Source organism: Glycine max, chromosome 18 (genome assembly GCF_000004515.6).
Source record: "Glycine max cultivar Williams 82 chromosome 18, Glycine_max_v4.0, whole genome shotgun sequence".
NCBI classification, from domain to species: Eukaryota; Viridiplantae; Streptophyta; class Magnoliopsida; order Fabales; family Fabaceae; genus Glycine; species Glycine max.
In genome coordinates, this window is record NC_038254.2 from 19056540 (window position 1) to 19081768 (window position 25229).

The window sequence follows — 25229 nt, forward strand, 5'->3', positions numbered from 1 at the left end:
AGGCAGATATAGCAATGGCAGAATATAGATAGTTAGCAACCAATAAAGCTGCCATCAATTCTTCAATATGTAATGTCTCGTTGCAACTCCTTGGTAGAACTGGTGTTAGCTCCAGAGTGAGATAACCTTAGCTCTCTAATCTTAAAAACTTACAATACCATCGTTATTTTCTTTGTCACTAACTATAAAATGAAGGATAATTCTTTTTCACAATGAAAAAGATGTTCAAATCATGGAAATGCGTCTCCAAGGTACAAATCTACCTTCATGGAATATTTTTAAATTCTCAAATATTTAAAATAATTGATGTGAGTTGATAAAAAACTTAAAAACACAATTTACTAAAAATAATGTGATTATCCTGTCAAACTCTTTGATGTTACGATAAGTTAATAGACCATCAATATTATTATTACATAATCAATTAACATTGTTACTTGATAACAAGAACTAAAAAAAATTGAACAAAGGGATATAATACGCAAATCACAAAACACAGGATGCGAGTGAAGGAGAAGGATACCCAATGTTATATGAGAGAAAAAAATTAGGATTTCTTTTGTAGAATTATAGAACAAAGGGATATGAGGTGTGTAATAAGTAAAAACATTAAGGGTACAAATAATTTACGCTTTCTCTTAAATATCCAACTGGCAACTAGCACGACAGATTTAAGAAAATGATAATGATATAGTCCAACAGTTGGAAGGACGAGCTGTGATGCTGAAATGCAAAGGATGTTGAGAAGCATGGCAAAGAGAAGAAAAAGTTCAGGAAAAAAATGAGGTACAAATATATAGAGGTATTATTGAGTGAAAAAAATGAAAACTATACAATTAATCCTCTGTTTGGATATTAGGTGAAAGTGAAAGGCAAGAATTTAAATGGAATTGTAAATGGAAAATAGGTTGTTTGAATTAATGGAACAGAGAAATGAGATTTTGGTTATATTCGAAAGTGAGGGGGAAAAATCGGAATGAAATATAAAATTCCATTTACCCAAAGGTCTTCTAACAGTGCAAAAACACACGTAGCTTCATTGCTTATTAGAAGGGTCACGTACCCTAAAATATTCATGGACAAATTTATGTAAATCAACTTCTGTTCTTTTATTATGTGTCCAACGTTCGGTGAAATCAAATGGGTGGACATATTAAGCACATGTTAGGTTAAGATTGGCAAACTTAATTTTGACATAGATTTCATTTTACAAATTGAGTATGCAAAAGAAACTTTAGTCTTACTTTTATAGAAACTTGGTTTCAAGCACAATCTAAATGTGTGAAGATACTTTTAAAGTAATCAAACAAGTTAGGAAACTGAATTTACTCCCCTAAATGAATTTGGAACACCCCAATCGGAAATCCAAACATGCTCCAAGTCGTTGCTCCCTATAGATGCCTAAGGGGGTGTTTGATTTGGTTGCTTTCTGTTTTCATTTTCACTGAAAACAGAAAACGGTGATGAAAATGTGTTTGGTTGGATTTTTGAAAACATTTTCAATGAAAATGAAAATAGGAAACAACCAAAAAATGAAAACAATAAATTTTCGTTTTCAGTTGAAAACAGAAACCTCATTTCGGATAAAATGAAATTGTGGTGACAATGAATATAATTTTAAGCAAATATAAAAATACAAAAAGACAAGAAGTCAAATATATCATAAATTTTCAGTATTTTTATTTCATGAAAACAGAAAACAAGAAGTCAAACCAAACATATTTTTAGAATTTTAATCTTTTGAAAATGAAAACAGGAAATGAAAACAGGAAATGAAAACAGAAAATGAAAATGCAAACCAAACACACCCTAATATTTTCATGCATGCATGGCCTATTTCTTCCATTAACTTCTCAAACAATCAGCAACAAAAGCTCAAATGTTAACTTGAAATAGCTTTTCTTTCTAAATAATCTAGTTACGCTTGATGTCTCCCATGGCGTGTTTCAACAGGAGGGAAAACATGTAAGACATTTTTAGGTGATAACTTCCTATACGGTGGGGCTGACATTTTTCCAATTTCTACCCATATTTCTCTTCTACCCAAATGGATGAATTTCACAAACAGGAAATGCTTTATTATTATTATTATTATTATTATTATTATTATTATTAAATTTAGGTGAGTTGGATCTTGATGGTTCACCGAGGCCAAGGCATGCTTGATGCAATCCTACCCCCAAGGACATTGGATAAAAGACTCCAAGAAAATTGGGCCAAAGATGTAAGAGAAGACCTTAGGATTCTCGTGAACCTTAGGGTAGATTTCGAACCCATGGGCTAAGTATGAGCTCACTTATCTTTGTACATATTAGATTAAAGTTTCATTAATTTTAGGTCTTGTATTTAAGACTCCATAATGTAGGTAGGATATCCTAGAAATATAGGATTTTTCAACCCTTGTATTTTAGGGCATCTAGACTAGTTTTTGTATTAGGGGTAATTTTGTAATTTCACATGCACTAAGTGAATATTTGATGTGAGTGGTTGGAAATAAATTTAATTGAATTAGTAAAAGTCTAATCCAATTAAATTTTAAAGGGGGGAAGGGGGGATTGAGCATTTGCTTACTACACCCCATTGCCACATCATATAATCACACTTTGTGCATGTCCTTCATGCTTTACATGCCTCATGACACCTAAGCACACTTAGTGAAAAATCTTAAAATTGATCTTGGATTAGTGGATTGAACCATAACTAAAATTCACTAATCATAATTAGTGAAATTTTGACTTCAAAGTTTGACTCCACAAATTCAATTTCAAATTCAAGTGAAAATTTGAATTGAAATTCAAATTTCCCTCAAATTTTATGTAACACCTAGGTTATAAATAAAGGTCATGTGTGTGTATTTTTTTTAACTTTGATCATTTGAATATTAAATTTCAAATTTCAGAGCTTTTTTAGAGTACAAAATTTCGTGCTCCTTTCTTCCTCTCCCTTCATTCATCTCCTTCTTCCTCCAAGCTTTTATCCATGACCTTCTATGGTGGTGAGTTTCTTCTAGACTCATCTTCTCCTTGAAGTGGCGTCTCCTCTATCTCTCTTCCTTCTTCATTCCGCTGTCATTCATCTTCCAAGAAGCAAAAAAATCCATTGATGAAAAAGATCCTAGGCCTACAAGTTCCAATGGAACTTACATCAATGCTCAAGGCTCATTAAATGCTTATAGAAGTACTTATAGATCTCCCACCAAAATGTTCCTCACATGGACAACGGATTTCGAACTCATGTCCTAGTGGGTAGGAATTGAATCAACCTTTGTTGGCACAAACGAGAAATGCTAGGAACAATATCTCTAGCACACTCTTTTATTGGTATAAATTTATTAAAAATGACAAAATTATGAATCCCACACCATAATTAATAAATTTCAATCAGAATTTTGTAATTTTTAATAAACTTCAACCAATAGAAGAGTATTAGAAAATGTTCTTTCATTATCCCTACCATTCCACTCCCTCTCATTTTCCTTCCAACCTCTATTCATCCAATCCAATCAAAGTGTAAGTGTGTCAAATATAAAAGTAGGGAATCAACACCTATCAACTCTTCAACTAACTATATAACCAACCATCTCTGATCTCACTAACTCCAACTTAACCAATTCAACTAAGGTCCCCAAGCTGAAAGGTACATACTAGCACTTACAACTTAGGATGAGAATACAAAATAAAATACAAGCGAGAAGCTGTAATCAAATCAACAAAATAGAATGTGATGTGCATTGTGTGATGCAAAAACAAAAAAAATCCCAAATGTGGGAGTAATCAGCAAGGTCAACTTGGGTAAGAAGCTTAACCACTTGGTGGAAGTTACACTCAATGCTTAACCATCACGAGCGCAAGTTAAATGTAATGTGAAACTTAACCACTATAGAGTCAAGACTAAAACAAAACAAAATATCAATGCTTAACCATCCATGTACTTAATCACCATGGCCAGAAGCTTCCATCAAAACCATCTTAGGCTGCAAACCAATCCTTTACAAAAGGAACTAAAACTGTCATCAAAGAGGATTAAAAGTCTAAAACCAAAATCTTGGACTTTGTGAGCACAATTTTAACTCACCAAGTGACAAAATTAAGAGAGATATCATGTTAAACAAAAAAAGATGAATAACCAGAAACACCAAAAACAGGCCTACACCAAGCCTGAGAGACCTCAGGTACACCATTTTACTGAAGAAATTCAACTTCACAACTTTCCAAAGCCATGCTCACTGCACCATCTAATGTTCCTGTGGGTAATATAATACAATTGAGTCTTGCATAAAGAATCCTATTTGCATTTTGCAATACTAGTTCCTTTATTAGAACCAATCAGAATAGCTTGGCCTTTGGCCTTTGGCCCTTGGCAATGACGTCAAATTTTTCACGATGAAAGAAAGTTCAGTAGCACTAATGAGTAATGAGGCATACACAAAGGGTAGCAATAAGAATTAATCAAATCAAAACACCAGCAAAATGCATGCCTGTAAGACCATTCATAACTATAACGAATATGGTATCAAACAAACACTTGAAGTGAAAATATTTGAGGCCAAAAAAGATTAGTTGGACCTTCATCTCTTAAAACCATGTTGCATTATAAATTCAACAACAGAATTGAACAGTAAAATAGACCAATGAGAGCAGTCCATGAGCTTGAACAATGTCACAATGTCAAGAAATCAAGCATGCAAATAGTGCTAGCTTCATTGAAGCACTGGATCGAAGCAAAATGGCACCAATCGTAGGGCTGTGACCTGAAAAAAGCAGGGACGCAGATCATTCTTGCCAACAAAGGGAAAAACAACAAGAACAATGAGGCCAAGAATGACAATAAATTTTGACTGCCGTTGTGCCATCATAGGCAAAACAACATTTGGTCAAATATCACTGGCCAAGACTGGAAAACATCGCAAACGCAACATTCAAAGGCTCAACCAAACCAAACCAAACTCAAACAAAATCTTCAAGAAACTAAGCACTAAGCTCCAAGAAACCACACATCCAGATCTCAGTGAAAATCAGAAATTCTCATTGCTGAAATTGGAGTTAAAAAAGCCTACGAAGAGTCAGAGAACTAAAACCTCAGACTGCTCTGGCAATGTCAGAATCAGGAGTTTGAGAAGGGCGAGAGAGAGAAAATTTGCAGTGAAACTCGGGTAAACTGGAAGAGAGATAGCTTGGATCTGAGTTTGATAGAAGGAAAATCATGGTGTGAGAAAAATACGAGAAAACTATGGAAGAGAAAGCTAGGGAAGGTGAATGAAAATGAGCTCATGGGAAACTGTATGCAGCAGAAGGGAATTTTCCTTGCACGTTAGAAGCCAACACTCTGATTCCAGGTGGGGAAACATGATAGAGCGCAAAGAAGAAAATTCAGAGAAATGAGAGAAAAAATATAGAAGTATTGCTGATTGAAAAAATGAGGAAAACAATACAATTAGGCATAATGTCCCTTGCATAAAAGAAGAGAATCAACACCTATCAACTAACAACTTCAACTAACTATAACCAATCATCTAATAGCCAATTCAACTAATATCTGTAACAAAGGGAAAATATGAGAAACAACCAGAACAGACGAGAACCTTCAGAATAGACCCTAGCACAAAAGACAATGGCTAAGCCTCCTAATCAGACTTGAACAAGACAGTAAAGGCGAGATGTAAAAGATGAAGACCGGAACCTCCAAATCTAGATGTAGAGGGCAAACTCGGAACAAGACAAAGAATAGTGCCGTAAAAGAAGTCAAGAACTCGGAAGTATTGTTATTTGATTGGTCTCTATTACAGGACTATCTTGAGCATACTATTTGTATCCCTCCCCCTCCAAGAAAGTACTCCTCAAGTCTTGTCTCTTCCATGCTTTCCCCTTTCTCCCCAAAATGCAATCAAATTTTACCAGAGATCTATCCAAAAGAGGACTATAATTCAAAAAACAACAATACTTAAACCTTATCAAAGAGGGGACAGCCTAATAAAACAAATCAATTACACCACAAATTTTTAGAAATAACAAATAAACAAAACTAGAAAGCTTCAGGAAGGAATGTTAGCTTGACATATCCAAAGCATTTGCTTTATTATATAAGGAACAAATTAGAGTCAGTTTGACTTCATGTTAGCTCATTGTAATTGGTTAAACTTCCCAATAGCAAACCAACAAATTATATAAACCCAGTCACCTATTCGGCTTCCAAGTGAAACACATCATAAATCACATGCTTCAGCATTCACTCTTTTGAAGAATCCGGAGGAAGTACCTCAAATGAACTCCATAAGCAAGACATAACTTGAGAGCTCAAGACAACAGATAATCAAAAGATATCTGAAGTCAGGAATATGACTTGGAAAACCCTCTTGTATAGGATTTTGTTAATACCCATCATGTTTCCTCCTTGGAAGTGCTTTTCCTGACCATAAAAGGATGTGAATACGAAACTTTACTGACCACCAGAACTGCGAAGTTGCAACCTCTTCCTCTCAAAGTCAAGCTACAAACAAGAAAAATGAAAAATCAATATCAACCATGTACTAGCTAACAAAAGTTTTTGCATAACAGGAAAGGTTTTATTTTGAAAAGACTATCAGGGTAAATTATAAACAAAGAAAAACATTGCATTATTTTCCCTAAACGGACATAAGAAATCACTGTTGACTCAATGAATTTAAACTGCAGTTTGCAACTACAATTGCAACCTTATCGGGCTACATTTGCCCTCAATTTCTTGCAGTTTTTCTGATCAAAATGCAAATGCAACCTCAACTGTGACCACAACTGCATTTGAAAATCATGCATTGAGATTTGAACCTATAACCACCTACAAACTACCCAAATCCCTCATCACTAGGCCATTTCAAATTAATGGTTGTAAAACTACTTATGATTAAGTTTTCATTTGGTTTTTGCTAATGTTTTTTTTAATAAAAATAAATCATAAAGCCCTATGGACAAGCAACTCTAGTGCACATAATGCTATACCAATCTATATGATATTTGACATGCCATTAATACAAACATTTAGACACAACATAGCAAATAGCAAAAGAAAGATATTTACCACTTTCTTCACCCGGTCATTTGCAGCAGGAGTACCTCCAACAACAGATTCAGAGTGATAAGGACTGCTGACACGCACCTCATTCATCACAACTATGACTGTCTTGTCCCAGCGGACTGGAAGCCTGGGTACATGCAAATGTCATCAGTTAAAAAGAAAATTAATCTACTGAGAAAAATGCTGAATGGCTAGAAAGATGAAGATCCTAAGGTAAAGAGGAACACTTAAGGCATGTGGGGAATGGGAATTTTAATACTCTGAAGCAAGCACCAAAACTGATCCAAATACCTAAAGAGTACAACTAGGTGGTATTAAGTGATCCCCATTCTTTTTAAATGCACGAAATAGAGGTAACTTTTGTGGAATGGTCAAGAAGGGTTTCACATTCTTTTATATGCATGTTCAATTTAAATCTTCAGACACGTGAAACCGTGTCAAATGAGAAGCATCTCCCGGTAGCTTCCACATCCACAGGCAATTTGACATGAAAAAAAGATGGAACGCGCGTAAAAAACGCAGATCCAAAAGCACTGTATGTTTATGAAGCAAAGATGCATTAGAGAAAGGGAGAGAATTCACAATTTTAACAACAACAAAAAACCTAAACAACATTGTTTTTGGGGTAAAAATGGGTTTCTGAATCCTATATCATGGTAGTGCTGAGATAGCATGTGAAAAGCTTTGAAAACCATTTCACTATTTGAATCGGATAGCAACCTAGGGTCACCCTGCTCTACCACACTGCTATAGCACACCATTGACACCTATAGTTTTCAATATGCCTCACTAAAGCCCTGTAACCGACTGCTATTCAAATACACACAGCTTTGCTAATTTTATAGCCGCCCAAGGCCACTCTGCACCACTTGGCCGTTTATGCATGTCATCAGTAACCCCGTACTAGACTAGGTGTGGCTTGGGATATGGCCAAGTCCACATTATGTATTTGCTAGATCACTGCTTTCCCAAACAAAACGACAGTGTTTCGGTTAAAATTGGGGATTTCCCCCTTTTCACTCAGTTTGACCATTTTTATTTCCCTACTCGATTAAACCTATACACCCTTGCAAGGTGCGAGATGCAAGTTTTTTAATGTCTTTTTTTTTTTGGTAAACAGGAGGGACACAGCCCTATTAATTTCTCTTATTATGCTCATTTTCACAACAACCTACAAATATCTTATTCTATATACGTCATGTTCTGAAATCTTAGATTTAAACATTAGGGTCTTGCTAGCCAGTGCCCTAAAAAAAGTTTCATAGCAAATCATATGGGAGCGCATTTAAAAATCATAGGGGAGTACATTTTTATGCATCCTAATAAAAATTTCTCCCCTTTTACTTCTCTAACCATTGTCTTTAGGGCACTAGTTAGCATTTGCTTAAAAACCAATGTATTCTTACTCTACACTAGGTAAAAGCAAGAATCCTGATCCACACTAATGTGGTTCAATCAGCACTTACGTTTTGGACAAAGCATCAAAGATGCTCTGTGCCTCGCTGGTAACACCAACCCCAATCCTCTCAGCATCAGCCTCCGCTTGTCTACAACCCAAAAATCATTCGAAGCCACACATGAATTTCATCAAATATAACAATTGTTTAAACAAACAAAAAAAAATAGAGTAGAGAAAAGAAAAAAATCGGGGAATTGAAAGAAGGGAATGAATACCTAACAGCAACATCTTCCCTTTGTTGGAGAGCGGTGAGGTCAAGGAAGCAGGTGTTGGGATCAAGAGGGTCTTGGGCATGGCCGAGAAAGGTGAAGTCTTTGATGTAATTGGCTTTGAGCAACCTAAGATTTCGACGAGGGCTAGGTTTGGAAGGCTCCTGGAGTACGAGAATGTTGGAGGGGCGATCGAAGGTGACGACCTGGCCTTCGAATTCGTCGCCCAACGTTGTCCTGATCGAAAGCAAGCACCCCACCGCCAACTCCTCAGGGTTGTTGTTACTGCTGCTGTTGTTCCCACCCTCCATTTCTGTGTTTTTCTTTTTTTCTTCCTTCAACCCTTCTTCCCTCCTACTCCTAGTTTACCCTTCTTCCTTCAACCAAAGACTCTTCTTAACTCCGCGCTTTCTGCACCCAATGTTAAACTGGCAACCCAATGTTAAACTGGCAAATGCTTGTTTGGGGCTTTTGATGATGCCCTTGTTGTGTGGACCGTTTTCGAGTTTAATATTTGGGCTTGTTTTCATAAGAGATTGGGCTTATCAACTTGTTTTACTATTATGTTATAATATTATATACTTGCTGTTACTTATGGATGGTTTATCTTTTGTTTCTACTTTAGACCAAATGACTTTTATCTTTTAAAAAATTTTAATTTCATCTTTTACTTTTTTATATTTAATTTAGTCATTTATCTTTTAAAAAGTTTATTTTAATTATTTATCTTATTTTTTATTCAGTTTACTCATTTGATCCATTTACTATTAACGTCGTTAATCATTTAAGAATAAATTTTTTTTTTGTTATAAAGGAAGTGGAGGAGAAGGGAATGAGAGAAAAAAATTGAATAAAAAAATTCGTTTTTAAATTATTAATGGCGTCAATCTTAAATAAACTGAATGATCAAACTAAAACAAAAGGAGTAAGATAAAAAATCAAATTGAACCAAAAAAATAAGATAAAGGATCTAATAATTTTTTTAAAAAGATAAAGGATTAAAAAGAAGAAGAAAAAAAGATAAAAAAAACCAAATTGAATTTTTTAAAAGACAAATTATCAAACTGAACTAAAAAAATAAGATAAAGAACCAAATAGGTGATTTAGCATTTCCATTGTTTTTTTATTTATTAGTATTTTGTTATTCAGTTAAATTTATCTCATATTTTTCTCAATTTCAAAAGTTTTATACATTTTTGGCTGAAATGTGGATTAGTATTTTGGAAAATAGACCTTCACTTCTTCAAAATGGCATGTCTTGTTTTCAATAAAAAAAACATTTAAAATAATAGTCTTAATATGTTTTCAATATGTCTGTGAAACAGAAGACATTTTTTAGAATAAGTTCCTTTTTTCTCTAAAGGATTTAAATGAAATTTAATGGCTTTTACTTCAAAATGGTTTTAAATTTTTTTGAAAATTTTCTAAGTGTTTGCAATTTTTTCCTTTAACTTAAAAAAAAATTTAATATAAATTTTAAAGAATGTTTAATTTCAAAGATAAATTAATGATATGTTAGTAATTTATCCATCTTTTTACATGTAAATGAATTTCTGTAATAATGGATGACAAATAAATTATGTTTTATTTAATTTAAAATATTTAAAAGATTTCGAGTGAAATTTGTTTGAAGAATTTCAAAAAATTTCTTAGTGCACTTTGTTGTCAAGAAATGTTTAATGTCGAGGAAATAACTCCATTGTTAAGTAGGGATTACTTAATGGATCCCTTGCTTGATAGAAGTTGCTTAGTGAGACCTTGTTGTGTTGCTTAGGAGAGGTTGCTTGGTTGAACCTCTGTGTGTTGTTTAAGAGAGGTTGTTTGGTGGGACCTTTGTGTATGGCTTGGCAAAGGTTGATTTGTGGGAACTTTGTGAGTTGTTGTAAAGGTTGCTTGGTAAGGCCTTTATAATGTATTGTTGATATGAGACAAAAGCTTAAGCGATCAAATTGTTGTTGTGGTGATTCATGGAATGTACATGCATTCATGCCTTAATTCATAGTTGTGATTTTGATGCAAGTATGTAAGCTAGGGTTGCTTGGTGGGGGCCCTAAGCCTAGTACTATAAAGGTTAGTAGGGCTAGAAGAATTAGGCCATAAGAAAAGATAGACAGGAAAACCACATTGTAAACCAAGGTTAATGTAAACCTTGTATTGTAGTAATGTCACTACCTACGTATGTTTATCTTCACAAACTATTATATAATTTTTGTTGATCAAATTCACAGTGTTTTCCAATGGTTTACAATACATACTACTTTTAGGTTTGTGAGGTCCCTTCTATTACTGTAGCAAGTTAAAGGGCGTGTTTATACTGATTACTTGAGTGCTGAAATTTTCCATAAAGTAGTGTTTGCATGCATTATACAATTGAATCCATTTTATCTTGGAATTTGTGATTGGTTGATATGATGTTATATGAGATTGCCTCCAAACTTAAAATGTAGGTTCATGACTCATGTTTGCATGTGTTTGACCATTGGGATTATTTTTCCAGATAACATATTAGACGATTCGCTTAGTGAGACAAGCACGCTAAGCACTATTCCCAACCCGAGAGGGAAATTTGCTTAGCAAGACAAGCACGCTAAATGCAATTCCTAACCCGAGAGGGAAATTCGCTTAGTGAGACCAACATGCTAAGCGCAATTCCAACCCAAGGAGGTAACTCGTTCAGCGTAAGAGGTTGTGCTCAGCGCCAAAATTGAAGTTTCGCTTAGCGAGATGAGCTCACTAAGCAAGATCCGTAGATTATAAATACATCCCACAGCGTAAAAATACACATTTTATCTTCCTCTCTCTCTAAACTTTTGACCCAAAACCCTAACATTTTCTCCTCCACCACCCACGACCACTGGTGGCCACCACGAGTAGCCCTTGAGTGCCGCCGGACCACCGCACGGAGAGAAACTCTTTAATCAGAGTGGAGTCCTCAGAATCCACCTCAAGGATTTAGTAGAGAAACAAGCTCCCAACCTTTCTTTCGTGGTTTCTTTGAGGTAACCATGATTCCTTTGTCTTCTCCTAGTTAGTTTGAGTTTTTCTTAGTATCTATTGCGATTTAAGTGTCATAATAGGATGTTTTTATGCTTCCTTTGAAAAATCCTTGAAAATGAGACATTGTAAATGTTACATTTTTATAAAATTGATGTTGTTTTCGTGATCTTCGCTGAACCCCGGTCACATTGGTGCGATCGGAATTCCGAAACGGCATCTCTTTGAAGTAGACCCAGAAACACCTCTTAGCCCCTTTTAATCTGACAGGGATATTTGACCCCGAATGTTAATATTAAATTTGTTTTTGAAATCTATACTAGATTGCCTTTGATTTGGTATATAGAACTCTGTGTTTGGACCTACGAACGTGAACGTGAGAGTCGTTCGAGCAATGCAGAGAGGAGCTAACAGAGGGATATCAATAAGTGAGGGGAGTTTATTATTGATTTATGGTTTTTAATACCATAGTTGGGGTTAGGGAACCCAATTATGGGGATGTATGTTTGAACCTATGCATGTTGGTTTTCAAGAAAAAAAAATGTTTTCGACTAATGAGATGCGATATATCTGCTATTGATGAATGACATTTTTATTTTATTAGACTTCTATTGTTTGAAGACTTGGGGAGTATGAATCCCAGGCACGAAATTTATATGTATATATGTGGAATACGATTACTAATGACGCTGATGACATAGAGATGAAATGTTGTTGATGTTTATGATGATGTTGATATCAGATGATGTTGATGTTTATGATAATGTTGATACGAGACAATGTTGATGTTTATGATAATGTGATATGAGATGATGTTGATGTTTATGATAATATTGATATGATATGATGTTGATGTTGATGATGATATTCAGATGAGATGATGATGATGTTGATAATATCATTAACTCATTGAGATGAGATGATGTTGATGCTAATGATGATATTGGGATGAGATGATGTTGATGATGATAATCACATAGAGATGAGATTATGTGGATGTTGATAATGTCATTGTGATGGATGTATGTTGTGTATGTACATGGGGGGTGCAGTGACCAAGTTGGATATCCCTGGTGGGAGAAATATAGTGGTTAAAGAGTTTTAAGAATTTCTGGAGTGAAGGGGTGACTTAGAATATTTAATTATCCACGGTTAGTGCATTGATGATGCCCATGTTTCATACTTCATATTGCATGGAAATAGTATAAACTTTATCAGTAAGTACTTGTAGTTTTTTATGAGGGAAAATACTTATACTTGGGGGCATATCACTCGATTTGGAACTCCCTTGTGACCTAGGCTGATCACCATAAAAGAGAGTTGCTTGTGTACGATAAGATGATCTCGACACTTACTGCCTAATTTTCCTAAGTGAAAGTGTCGCGTGGACACGCTTAGGATATTTCCTGATGAATGGTACCATATTGCATTTGAGAGTTGAGGCTAGGTGCATGCATCATACTAAGCATGATTGATTGGAATTGTGGAAAAGTTGATGACTAGTTATTAAGTGTATGTTGAACTTATGAATTATTGAGTATGATTATGATTATTGATATAGTTTCCTTGCTAACTATTATCATTTGATGCTTGTTGATTTATTTTATAATAAATTTGCCCTTGCAATTTTGTACCGTGTGGTTGGTACTTGTGATGATTGCAAACCTTTGTTTGTGGGAACAGATGAACAACAGTAGATGATGTGTAAGGAGATTTTTTTGTTGGAATCACCCAGCCAGTGTGATGACGTTGAGATTATTTTGGGAGAGAGTTGTGTTTTGTTATCAACTCCTCCATAGTTGGTTCCATAATTGTTTTTGATCAGGGCATGTAAATCTCATATTTAGATACATGTAAACACTAAATTATTTTCTTTCATGTGAATGGTGTATAGTGATTATGTGTGTGTGTGTGTGTGTATTTATTTAAGTGTTTGTTTGTTGTTTGGTGAATGTATATTGCGAAAAATTTACTCTCAATTTCATAATCAAATTAATGGAGATTTCATTTAAAATTGAAATTATGCTTTTTAGAGTAGTGATATCATAGCGACAGACGGGTTGTTACATCAGTGGTATCAGAGCCAGGTTGAAACTTTCGGTCAGTGAGTTGTGAGTCTTCAATTTTCTCTATGCATCCTGTGGTTCCTTGTTGAATGTTTAATGTTTGAGTACCTGATTGTTTCGTAGTTGCTTGGGTTGTTTGTGTTTGGAACTTACTCACCTTGTTGTGTCTTTGTGGGTTATAGAGATTTGTCGGTATGGTCATAACATGTTTGTATCATTGATGTCTGCTATACCATGAGTTTTAATGCCTTGTCATGAGTTATTAGACTGACCATTTGTATAATTCATGAAATGCAATGGGACACTATGGCAAGCGAGTAGGAATACAAAAGATGGAAAATGAGTGTTAATGTCTCGAGAAAGAACTATTTTAGAAGGATAATTTCTTGAGGCATCAACTCTCAAGAGTAACTTAAGTAGGGACTTGAGATAGGTGTGATATTGTCCTATTCTTTTTCTTGCATGTATTCCTTCCATGTTCTCACTTTCTAGTGTGCATAGGGAGTGATGGCTAGACTGAATGATTAAATGATAGTTGATGCTCTCCAAACCTTAGCTCAGGCTATGGGGAATCAAAATAGGGGAGAAGCTGCTAGAGCTGCTGAGTATCATGATTTGGATTGCTTCCAGCGGAACAATCCACCTGCTTGCAATGGATGATACAACCTTGATGGTGCTCAGAACTTGATACGGGAGATTGAGAAAATCTTTCGAGTGATGGCGTGTCTAGAGGAGCATAAGGTTGCTTTTGGTACATACACTGTGGTAGAAGAAGTTCAATATTGGTGGGAGAACACTCGCCAATGCTTAGAGGCTAAAGGTCAAGTTGTGACTTGGGAAACCTTCAAGAAGGTATTTTTGGAGAAATACTTTCCTGAAGAGGTGGAGGCATTACCTGTTTGGCTCCAAGTTTGAAGTGTTTAGCGATCAGCCTAAAGTACCTGTTTAGCCAGAAAGAGTTGAACTTGTGTCAGAGGAGATGGTTAGAGTTTCTTAAGGATTATGATTTTGAGCTTAGCTATCATCCCAACAAAGCCAATGTAGTGGTTGATGCCTTGAGTAGGAAATCCCTACATATATTTGCCCTGATGATTAGAGAGTTGGATCTCCTAGAACAGTTTAGAGACCTTAGCCTTGCGTGTGAGGTTACCCTTAACAGTGTGAGACCATGAGCTTTGAGAATTGCTAATAAGTTGTTAGGAGAATTTAGAGAGGGCCAGAAGTCTAATCCTTTTCTAAAGACTCATTTAAAAGCTATAACATTGGGGAAAGATAATAGTTTCAATGTGGGATCGGATAGAGTCCTAAGACTTCAAGATAGGATTTGTGTCGCCAATGTGCCCGGGCTTTGGAAGATGATTTTAGAGGAAGGACATAAGAGCAACCTGAGCATCCACCTTGGTGCTACCAAGATGTATCAGGATCTGAAGACAATGCTTTGGTGGCCTAACTTGAAAAGAGAGGTTAGTGAGTTTGTGTATGCATGTTTAGTCTGTCAAAAGGCTAAGATAGAACATCAGAGACCTTCAAGTAAGTTACAACCCTTAGAGATACCCCACTGGAAGTGAGACAATATTTCCATGGATTTTGTTATAGGACTACCAAGGACCCCTAGAGGTTTAGATTTTATCTGGGTTATTGTTGACAGACTGACCAAGTCTACTCACTTTATTCCCATTAATATCAAATTTTCCTTGGAGAAGTTGACCTCCATGTATATTAGTGAGATTGTTAGATTACATGGTGTACCATCTAGCATAATGTCTGATAGAGATCTTAGATTTACCTGTAGATATTGGGAGAGTCTGAATAAAGCTTTGGGAACCAAGCTTAGCCTAAGTTTAGCCTACCATCCTTAGACTGATGGCCAAAATGAATGAACCATTGAGTCTTTAGAGGACCTTTTGAGGGCATGTGTCTTAGAACAAAAGGGGAGTTGGGAGAGTTTTCTGCCGTTGATAGAGTTCACATATAACAATAGTTTTCATTCTACCATTGGCATGGCTCCCTACGAAGCTTTGTATTGCAGAAGGTGTAGGACACCCTTGTGCTGGCTAGAACCCGGAGAAAACCTCACCATAGGACCTAAAGTAGTACAACAAACCATTGAGAAGGTCAAGTTAATCTAAGAGAGGTTGGCGACTGCTCAAAGTAGGCAGAAGAACTATCAAAACAAGAGGAGAAAGACTTGGAATTCAAGGTTGGTGATCATGTATTCTTGAGACTCACTTCATGGACTGGGATTGGTCGAGCATTGAAATCCCGAAAACTCACACCTTGTTTTATCGATTTTTTGCGGCTATGTCGGCAAGTGTACCGATTCCACAAGTAGTATATTAAAACGGCAAGACCGAGTATCGTATCCACAGGGAATTTGTTTCACTCAGAACTGTACATTCAGTGAGCAAACATTTGTATAAACTGAAGGCAAGTAAATATCAAGTTGGGTTTTTGTTCTAAAATCTATTTAAATAGAAACTAAATATCTAAAGTTTGAGAAGTAAAAATAGTCAAGTAAAAAACGTCGGGTCGTTCTACTGGATTTTCCTCGATGTTGTTATGTATTTTTCTCTATTTAATGTTATCCTAGTGTTTTTATGCTGAGAAATTACCCAAACCAAGATCCCTTTAATGAATGAGCCTAACTTTTTTAAACCTTGTCCTTGATCTCTCAAGAAACTCAGCCTAAAGGAGTTGCATTAAGTCTACAGCATAATATGGACTAGATCGTTGCACTCCATTCCTAGACATACAACTTTCTAGCTTACTCTACCAAGTTCTAAGGCTTTAAAGCACTTTCCAATGCTAAAAATCCTAACTATACATATAAATGGGTGATTAAGCCACAAGCATGTAAAAATAAGCATAGATAAAAGCAATGAACACAGAAAAACAACATTAAATAGATAGTGAAAGAATGTTACATCAAGGGTGCAACAGAACTTCCCAACCAAGAGGTTTAGCCTTCCATTACAAGAAATGAACGTCCAAAACAAGGAAGAATAGAGTTTAAGTGGAAGAAAATGGCTAAAAAGGGTTGAGGATGTATCCTTCAACCTCTAGAACCCTAATCTTACTCCTCTAACCTAAACTCTCTTGGTGACTTGAATTCTGTCGCTTCAGCTTCTCCCTTGGCTCTGTTTTTCGACCCTCCCTTAGTTTCTGCCAACTTCAGTGTTTTAAAGGCTACTTAGATGTTTCAGCTTTTGAAGGCTTGCTAAGCGAGAGTAAGTGAAATTCGACTTAGTGAGTTGGGCGCGCTGAGCGCGAGAAGAGACAACCTACTTGCTGGGCGAGCTTGTGGCGCGCTGGGCGAGCACATCTTTGACTGATCCTCTTCTAGGGTTTCCCAACACGCTAAGCGAGCTGCATGCCTCGCTTAGCGGATATCACTCGCTAAGCGCATATGCCTCGCTTAGCGAGGCATCAGCTATTTAAACCTTCTCTTCTTTTAGCTTGGAATTGAAGTGGTTTCAACATTAATTCACAAAATGGGAGTATCTACTATATAAAATCAAACTAAACATGAAAATATGTACAATTCCTACAAAAAGAACCATAAATTGGAGGTAAAGCGCTATTTTTGTGCAAATATTCAATACAAAACTTAGTCGTAAATAACGACTAACAAACTCCCCCAAATTTACAGTTTTGCTTGTCCTCAAGCAAAGAAATAACAGTTTACTTGTCCTTAAGTGACAAAATTCACAGTGGTTAACCAAAAATGTGTTTGTTCCAAAACATTCAATCACATGAACATAAGTGGCAAGCAATATTTCAACCAATAACCCTTCTTAAAGATATGCAAAATTTTAAAAGATATGAACATGATCATTAAGCAACACAAATGACATAAGCTACAAGTAAGACAGGTATAAAGGAAGGTTCATTCAGCCTAATCCTCATGGTCACTATTTCTCTCATAAGCACAAGTGTTTAAGGTAATTCTTCAAATCAACAACCAACACAAGTCTCAACTTTTGCATTTCATCTCATGCATACAATCACAAACACACAAATTGAATCTTAAGGACTTTCTTGGCTTGTAGTGAGGTTGAGCTACAAATAATTCATGGTTTTTCTAGGATACAAAACTTGTTAGACCTTGTGGCCTCAATAATCTTAAGAGGGATAGGCTTAGAATGCAGAAGAAGCAACAACAATCAATTTAATAATGTTCTATAAACATGCAAGGCAAAATTGATTGTAATAACATAAATGAGATAAGGGAAGAGAGAATGCAAACACAGTTTTATACTGGTTCGGCCACAACCCGTGCCTACATCCAGTACTCAAGCAACCCACTTGAGATTTCCACTATCTTTGTAAAATCCATTACAAAGTCTGAACCACACAGGGACAACCCATCCCTTGTGTTCAGGAATCCTTTACAACAAGAGACTCACAGTCTCTTAACCAATCTCATTGAATAAGAAGAATGGAAGAAGAATTCTCTCTTCAAGAGAAGAATATTACAATGAAGATCATGTAAGAATCCTTATAGATTTTGCAAGTGTTTGATCAAGGATTTCTTGAGAGAGCATTTGACAATGAAGTTCTTTTGGAATCTCTCTCATTGTCTTTTGAGAGGATAAGACATTTTTGCCAAGCAAAACTCTCTGCCTAAAATTCGTGCCCAAGTCACCTATATATAGGCCTTTGATGACCATTCACAAATCTAATGAAAAGATGTGACTGTTGGCAGATTTTCTGAAAACTTTCCACTGGTAATCGATTACAATGTTTGTGTAATCGATTACACAGTTATAATTTGAAGGGTTATGACTTTTGAATTTGAATTTCCAAAGTTTCGTTGCTGGTAATCGATTACAGACATATGGTAATCGATTACATGTTGAAAATTCAAATTCAAAACATTTTTCAACAGCTATTTCTCAACCCTGTCTTCTGGTAATCGATTACACTTCCTGGTAATCGATTACCAGAGCCTTGCATGTCTTGAAAGCACATTGTTTTAAGGCAAGGCTTGGTGTTTAGTGAATCTTGAAACAAGGCTTTGTTTGTTGAAGCAATCTTGAATTATTCTTGAAGCAAATGCTTATCATTTGAAGCAGCCTTGTTAGATTCTTCTTTGACATCATCAAAATCATGTATACATACATTCACATTCTCCCCCTTTTTGATGATGACAAACATGTGATTTCTTCTCGACACCATCAAAGCTTGCATGATTTACATTCTCCCCCTTTCTCAAGCAAATTCTTAATTCTTCTTGACATCGTCAAAATCTTCATGATTTACATTCTCCCCCTTTTTGATGATGACAACCACCTGTAGGTTAGGAGCAACAACAAAGAAAAAATATCTATTTGCATATAGTTTACTCCCCCTTGGTTTTACAATGATTGCTTATATGAGACAATTGAAGATTTCATATTTTTCATATATAAAAAGTTGTCTCATAAAACAATAGATAATTTTTCTTACTATTTTATCTTTTATCTTTCTCTCCCCCTTTGTCAACATCAAAAACAAATCATGAATAGAAAGGAGAAAGATGTTACCACTTGTTGCAATGTATGAGAATAAGTGATACCAAAAGGCATTAAAACAATCATTCAATATTAATCAAGCAAAAACAAGTACAATAACACATCAATCAAACACAATCAAACACAATCAATCATCAAATATTTCAAATCAAATTAATTAAATTAACAATCAACTAACTATACACAATAATTTCTATTATTAAAAAAAATTCAAAATTCAAAATTCAAATTTCAAATTTCAAATTTCAAATTTCAAATTTCAAATTTTTAAAATTTAAATTTTAAATTTTAAATTTTAAATTCCAACTTCCAATTTCAACTTTTAGTAACTTCCCCTTCCAACTTCCAACCTCCATTTTCAACTTTCAACTTCCAATAACTTTCATTTCCAACTTCCAACTTCCAGTAACTTCCACTTCCAACTTCCAACTTCCATTTTTAACTTTCAACTTCCAATAACTACTTCCAACTTCCAACTTCCAACTTTCAAATTTTAATTTCAAATTTCAAATTTTTATTTTCAATTTTCAAATTTAACTTTTCAAATTTCAATTTTCAATTTCAAAATTTCCTTTTCTAAATTAAATAGTTTTCTTAAAACATGAAACTAATTTGAAAAGTTTAATAGATTCTTTAAAAACAATCAAAAACTCAATCAGGAACAAACATCAAAGACAATCAAACACACAATAAAAAATACAATCAATCAATCATCAAACACAGTCAATCAAATTCAATCACAATCATCAAGGACAGTCTAAACTCAAGTAGAAAACAAGCATCAAAAGTAATCAATCAAAGACAAGTGACCTGTTGGTATCATTTGATATTACTTGTTGGGGTTGTTGATCAAGTGGCCTTTGTTTGTTGTCTCCATAAATCGCATATTCACTTTTCTTGGGGAGAAATGTGGCCTTCGTTTGTTGTCTCCATAAATCACATATTCATTTATCTTGGGGAGAAATATGAATAAACTTTGATGCATGCCATGTGTTTGGAGAAATTGCTATCAATGTATCGACTTTGTTCTTCTCCATTTTCATAGTCTTTCATCATGATACCCAAACTTATGATTTTCTTCTCTGAATCACTTGAATAATTTATGACATTATCTTCCCAAGTGATATATCCTTTCTTTTCTTTCTTCTCTTTGAAATTCATCTTGTCGGATTTTTCCATTCTTCTTTTAAACACAGGACAATTGAATCTCATGTGCCCAAGTTGATCGCACTTAGCATTTTGGGGCTAAAGAGGAATCTTCTTCTTTCTTCTTTCATCATCATCTTCTTTTTTTTTTTTTTAGTTTTTTTTTTTTTTATATAGTTGCATTTCTCTCTACCATTGTAGGAATAAAGGAATCAAATTCAATGGCTTCTATAAAGATCTGCATTCGGGTTTTCTAATAATGATAACCCTCACCATTGAACATAAGAGCCTATTGATAGAATTTCCCTCAGAAAATGGAAATTTGGATGAGGCCATATCTATTCTTGAAGTTTTTAAACTTTATACAAGAATCCTGCTCTGATACCACTAGTTAGACCTTGTGGCCTCAATAATCTTAAGAGGGATAGGCTTAGAATGCAGAAGAAGCAACAACAATCAATTTAATAATGTTCTATAAACATGCAAGGCAAAATTGATTGTAATAACATAAATGAGATAAGGGAAGAGAGAATGCAAACACAGTTTTATACTGGTTCGGCCACAACCCGTGCCTACATCCAGTACTCAAGCAACCCACTTGAGATTTCCACTATCTTTGTAAAATCCATTACAAAGTCTGAACCACACAGGGACAACCCATCCCTTGTGTTCAGGAATCCTTTACAACAAGAGACTCACAGTCTCTTAACCAATCTCATTGAATAAGAAGAATGGAAGAAGAATTCTCTCTTCAAGAGAAGAATATTACAATGAAGATCATGTAAGAATCCTTATAGATTTTGCAAGTGTTTGATCAAGGATTTCTTGAGAGAGCATTTGACAATGAAGTTCTTTTGGAATCTCTCTCATTGTCTTTTGAGAGGATAAGACATTTTTGCCAAGCAAAACTCTCTGCCTAAAATTCGTGCCCAAGTCACCTATATATAGGCCTTTGATGACCATTCACAAATCTAATGAAAAGATGTGACTGTTGGCAGATTTTCTGAAAACTTTCCACTGGTAATCGATTACAATGTTTGTGTAATCGATTACACAGTTATAATTTGAAGGGTTATGACTTTTGAATTTGAATTTCCAAAGTTTCGTTGCTGGTAATCGATTACAGACATATGGTAATCGATTACATGTTGAAAATTCAAATTCAAAACATTTTTCAACAGCTATTTCTCAACCCTGTCTTCTGGTAATCGATTACACTTCCTGGTAATCGATTACCAGAGCCTTGCATGTCTTGAAAGCACATTGTTTTAAGGCAAGGCTTGGTGTTTAGTGAATCTTGAAACAAGGCTTTGTTTGTTGAAGCAATCTTGAATTATTCTTGAAGCAAATGCTTATCATTTGAAGCAGCCTTGTTAGATTCTTCTTTGACATCATCAAAATCATGTATACATACATTCACAAAACTTAGGTTCTAGGAGAGCATTCATCCTTAGATCAACTCTTTTCCTTTTATTCCAAGCTTCTATTGAAATGCCACAATCATATAAGGCACTTAACTTAAGCAACAACACACATAAACTTTCTTATTCTTAAAACTTTTTTTTTATTTTAGCAGTTTTTACTTACTGCTTCTTGATACAAAATTTATGTGGTTGTTGCATGTCTTACCATAATCATCATTACCTAATACCTTCCCCCAAATTTGGAACAAATTTGCCTTGAACCACAATGCTCTCCTACAACCTAAAGAAAGGTAGATGGAGATTATAATTCAACAGGTTTAGGGTTCAACTCAATCAATCAGATTCAAGCTCAAAATGGGTGCAATGGATTCATCATTCATGAACAGGGTAAGCTATTTGGCTAAGTGGCTAATTCAATCAATCATGGCCTTCATGATTTCCAAATCATGCATTCATTCAATATTTAGAGACTCATGCAAAAATCGGTACTCAATGCCAGTCATTCTCTCACAATTAAAGTTCACACAACTTACTGGGTTATGGCTAATGATTACCTTCACTATTTACCTGTCAAGCAAACTAATAATTTCACCCACGCCCCTAATTCATGTTATTTCTCTTCTAATTACCGCATACTTATTCAAAGCACGTGATCTAACATCACATTTCACTCAAGTCATGCAATCAATCAAGTTCAAAACCAATCACAAACACCAGAAATTTAAACAAACCAATCCATTATGCATATAAATGTAAACTGTTCAAAAAGTTGTGAAATTTTCTAAATAAGTAAATAAACTAAAACTAAAATTGAAATTTAAAACTGAATCTAAAAAGCAGAAATATAAATAAAGTCCTATCTTCAACCTTCTTGTGCCGGTGTAGGGTCGTCCTGAGGTGTGGAGGGAGCATCCTGGGCTGGCAGTGATGTATCTTGTGCTGGAGTGGGCCAGGGATCCTAGGTGCTCTGTGCTGCTGCCATATCTGCTGTATAGTCTGTGTCTACAGCGCCGTCTGCCTCCTCAGGTGCCTCAAATGGTGTGGTAGCAGGGGTGTCCTCCGGTGTCTCCTCTGCATTTGCCTCGGCCTCTGGCTGCGGCTCCTGGGCTGTAGGAGCCTCACCTTCCCCCAAAGGAGAAGGATGGACTCTTGGCCAGGCCACCTGGGCCATAAAGGCCTCCATGCTCATAATGGGCCAATGTTGAGCCAAGTCGTGAATACTCTGCATCACTAGGCATAAGCCATGGTGGAGGCTTTGCAGCATCGGCACTATCTGATCTTGGCTCTGAGCGAAGGTGCCGAAGGGTACTAGTATGGGAACTGGTGGTGCTGGTGGAGCTGGAGCAGGAGGAGCAGAAGAAAAAGGAGCAAAAATGTTTGAGGGTCCTCGAGCCCTAGCCTTGCAGGTCCCCGGAAAAGTGATCATGGGATCATTCGGGTTCCAACAATTCTTCCTAATATATGCCAAATTAATGGCAGGGCTAAGGGACTCAAAGGTCAACGAGTCTGGAACAGCTCCTCTGGCAATGCATAGGGGAGTGATGAGGGCGGGGAAGCCAAGCCAAGAAGAGTTGGACTGGGCCAACTGTGATATTTGTCCAGAGATGAATGAGCCCACGCCCATGTCCATCTTCGTGACCAATCCGTAGACTAACATCGCCCTGTCCATATTCAAATCGGACGTGTGAGAAGTGAGGGCGAGGTTAGAATAAGAGAGGACACTCCAGCATAGTCAAATCCTTCCTCAGGAGCTTCCAGGGTGCTCCTTCAGCGTTAAGAACAAAGCCCCGCCCTGGAATACAGAGCTTGGAAGGAAGCTCCTGAGGGTCTGGGTGCGTGTGGCAGAACCTGGAGAAGGATGAGTAGCACTCCCCTGGCTTCAAAGCCACAGCCCACAGGGGTCTCCAAAAATTCATTAAGTGTCTCCCCATCAAATTTAATCAGCTTCCCTCGCACTCGAACTTGCCTCGGGGACTTGTCCTCTGGATCAAATAAATTAGCATAAAACTCCTTGACTAGGGCCACATCAATGCGACCGTCAGGCTGCCTGGTCAAGGCTTTATGCCACTGCCTCCTCTCGAGCTCCTGGTGGAACTCATCATACTCTATCACAAATAAATTAACGTTCCTCTCCGGAAGGATGTTCCGGGAGTGAACGTTCTGCTCATATCTTTCCCAGGCGACCTCTGAGACGAATCTAGTAGTATCGTACGGTTCCTGAGGTCGGGAGGCGGTTGATTTCCTTTTCCTAGAGGCCATCTGCATCACAAGAATCACAAGAAAGCAAATTATACAGGGTTTATTCAATACTGAAAGCAGAAGAATAAAATAGAAAAATGGACTAGGCGCTTAGTGAGACAGACTCGCTTAGCATGCCTTCAGAAAATAGCATGATACGCTTAGCGCACAGGGCACACTTAGCGCGATTACAGGAAAATAAAGACTCTGGCTAAGTGAGACACACTCGCTTAGCTGACACAACACAGTGGCTAAGCAAGCATGGCTCGCTAAGCCTTATTCTCTAATAAAGAGCTAATTGCGCTTAGCGAGATAGGCTCGCTTAGCGCGGCACACTATACAGGCTTAGCGCCAATGGGCGCTTAGCCTAACTTGACCACTGTAACTTAATTGGCTTAGCGAGCAAGCTCACTAACCCTTATTCAAAAATAGAGAAGAAATTGTGCTTAGCGAGTACGACTTGCTTAGCACATGAACAAATTTCATAACAACTAAATTGCCTTAGGCTTAGCGAGACTGACTCGCTTAGCCCAGGCTTATTCAGACTTTTAGAGCCATGGTGGCTTAGCGAGCATGAATCGCTTAGCCGCAAATAGAATACCAAAAGCCTCAAAGACTCAGACCTTACTAAACTAACTCACTTAGCGCTGCATGCCGGCTTAGCGAGTTCATATGAACTCAGAAATTAAAACTAGGAATTTAAATGCTCGCTAAGCTTGAGTGCAATGGCTTAGCGAGTTCATACAGATGAGCATAAATTTAAACAGAAATGATGAATACGCTTAGCGGGATAGGGCTGGCTTAGCGAGTTCATCAGAAAACCCAAAAATTCATCCAAAATTGATGAACTCGGCTAGCTAAGCGAGTACATCAAAATTTCCAAAAAAATTGGGGCTTCGAAGCCTCCACTTGCTAGCCAATTTCAGGCCTAAGAACTCTAAGCAAAACATATCAATTGAACCTAGATTAATTATGAAACTACAGCCCTAACAGCAAGCTATCAAACAACTACTAATCAACAACAACATCAACAGAAAATCATAATCACAGAGCAAACAAATTGTCTTCTACCCTAGGGTTCAAAAACTGAAATTAAAAAGTGAAGTAAGAGGTACTTACTTGGATTGCAG

At 36.3% G+C, this 25229-nt stretch overlaps 1 protein-coding gene across 3 annotated transcripts; it reads right to left on the reverse strand.

Moving 5' to 3' along the window:
* Positions 1-3775: 3775 nt before the first annotated feature.
* LOC100306463 (uncharacterized) lies at positions 3776-9162 on the reverse strand. Of its 3 annotated transcripts, none has more exons than XR_005889464.1 (5): positions 8725-9162; positions 8517-8597; positions 7054-7177; positions 6256-6486; positions 3776-4243 (listed from the first exon to the last, which is right to left on the reverse strand). XR_005889464.1 is itself a non-coding variant. In NM_001248490.2 (4 exon segments), coding segments are annotated over 4 exon segments (561 nt in total). In that variant the 5' UTR covers positions 9030-9131; the 3' UTR covers positions 6354-6435.
* Positions 9163-25229: the final 16067 nt, after the last annotated feature.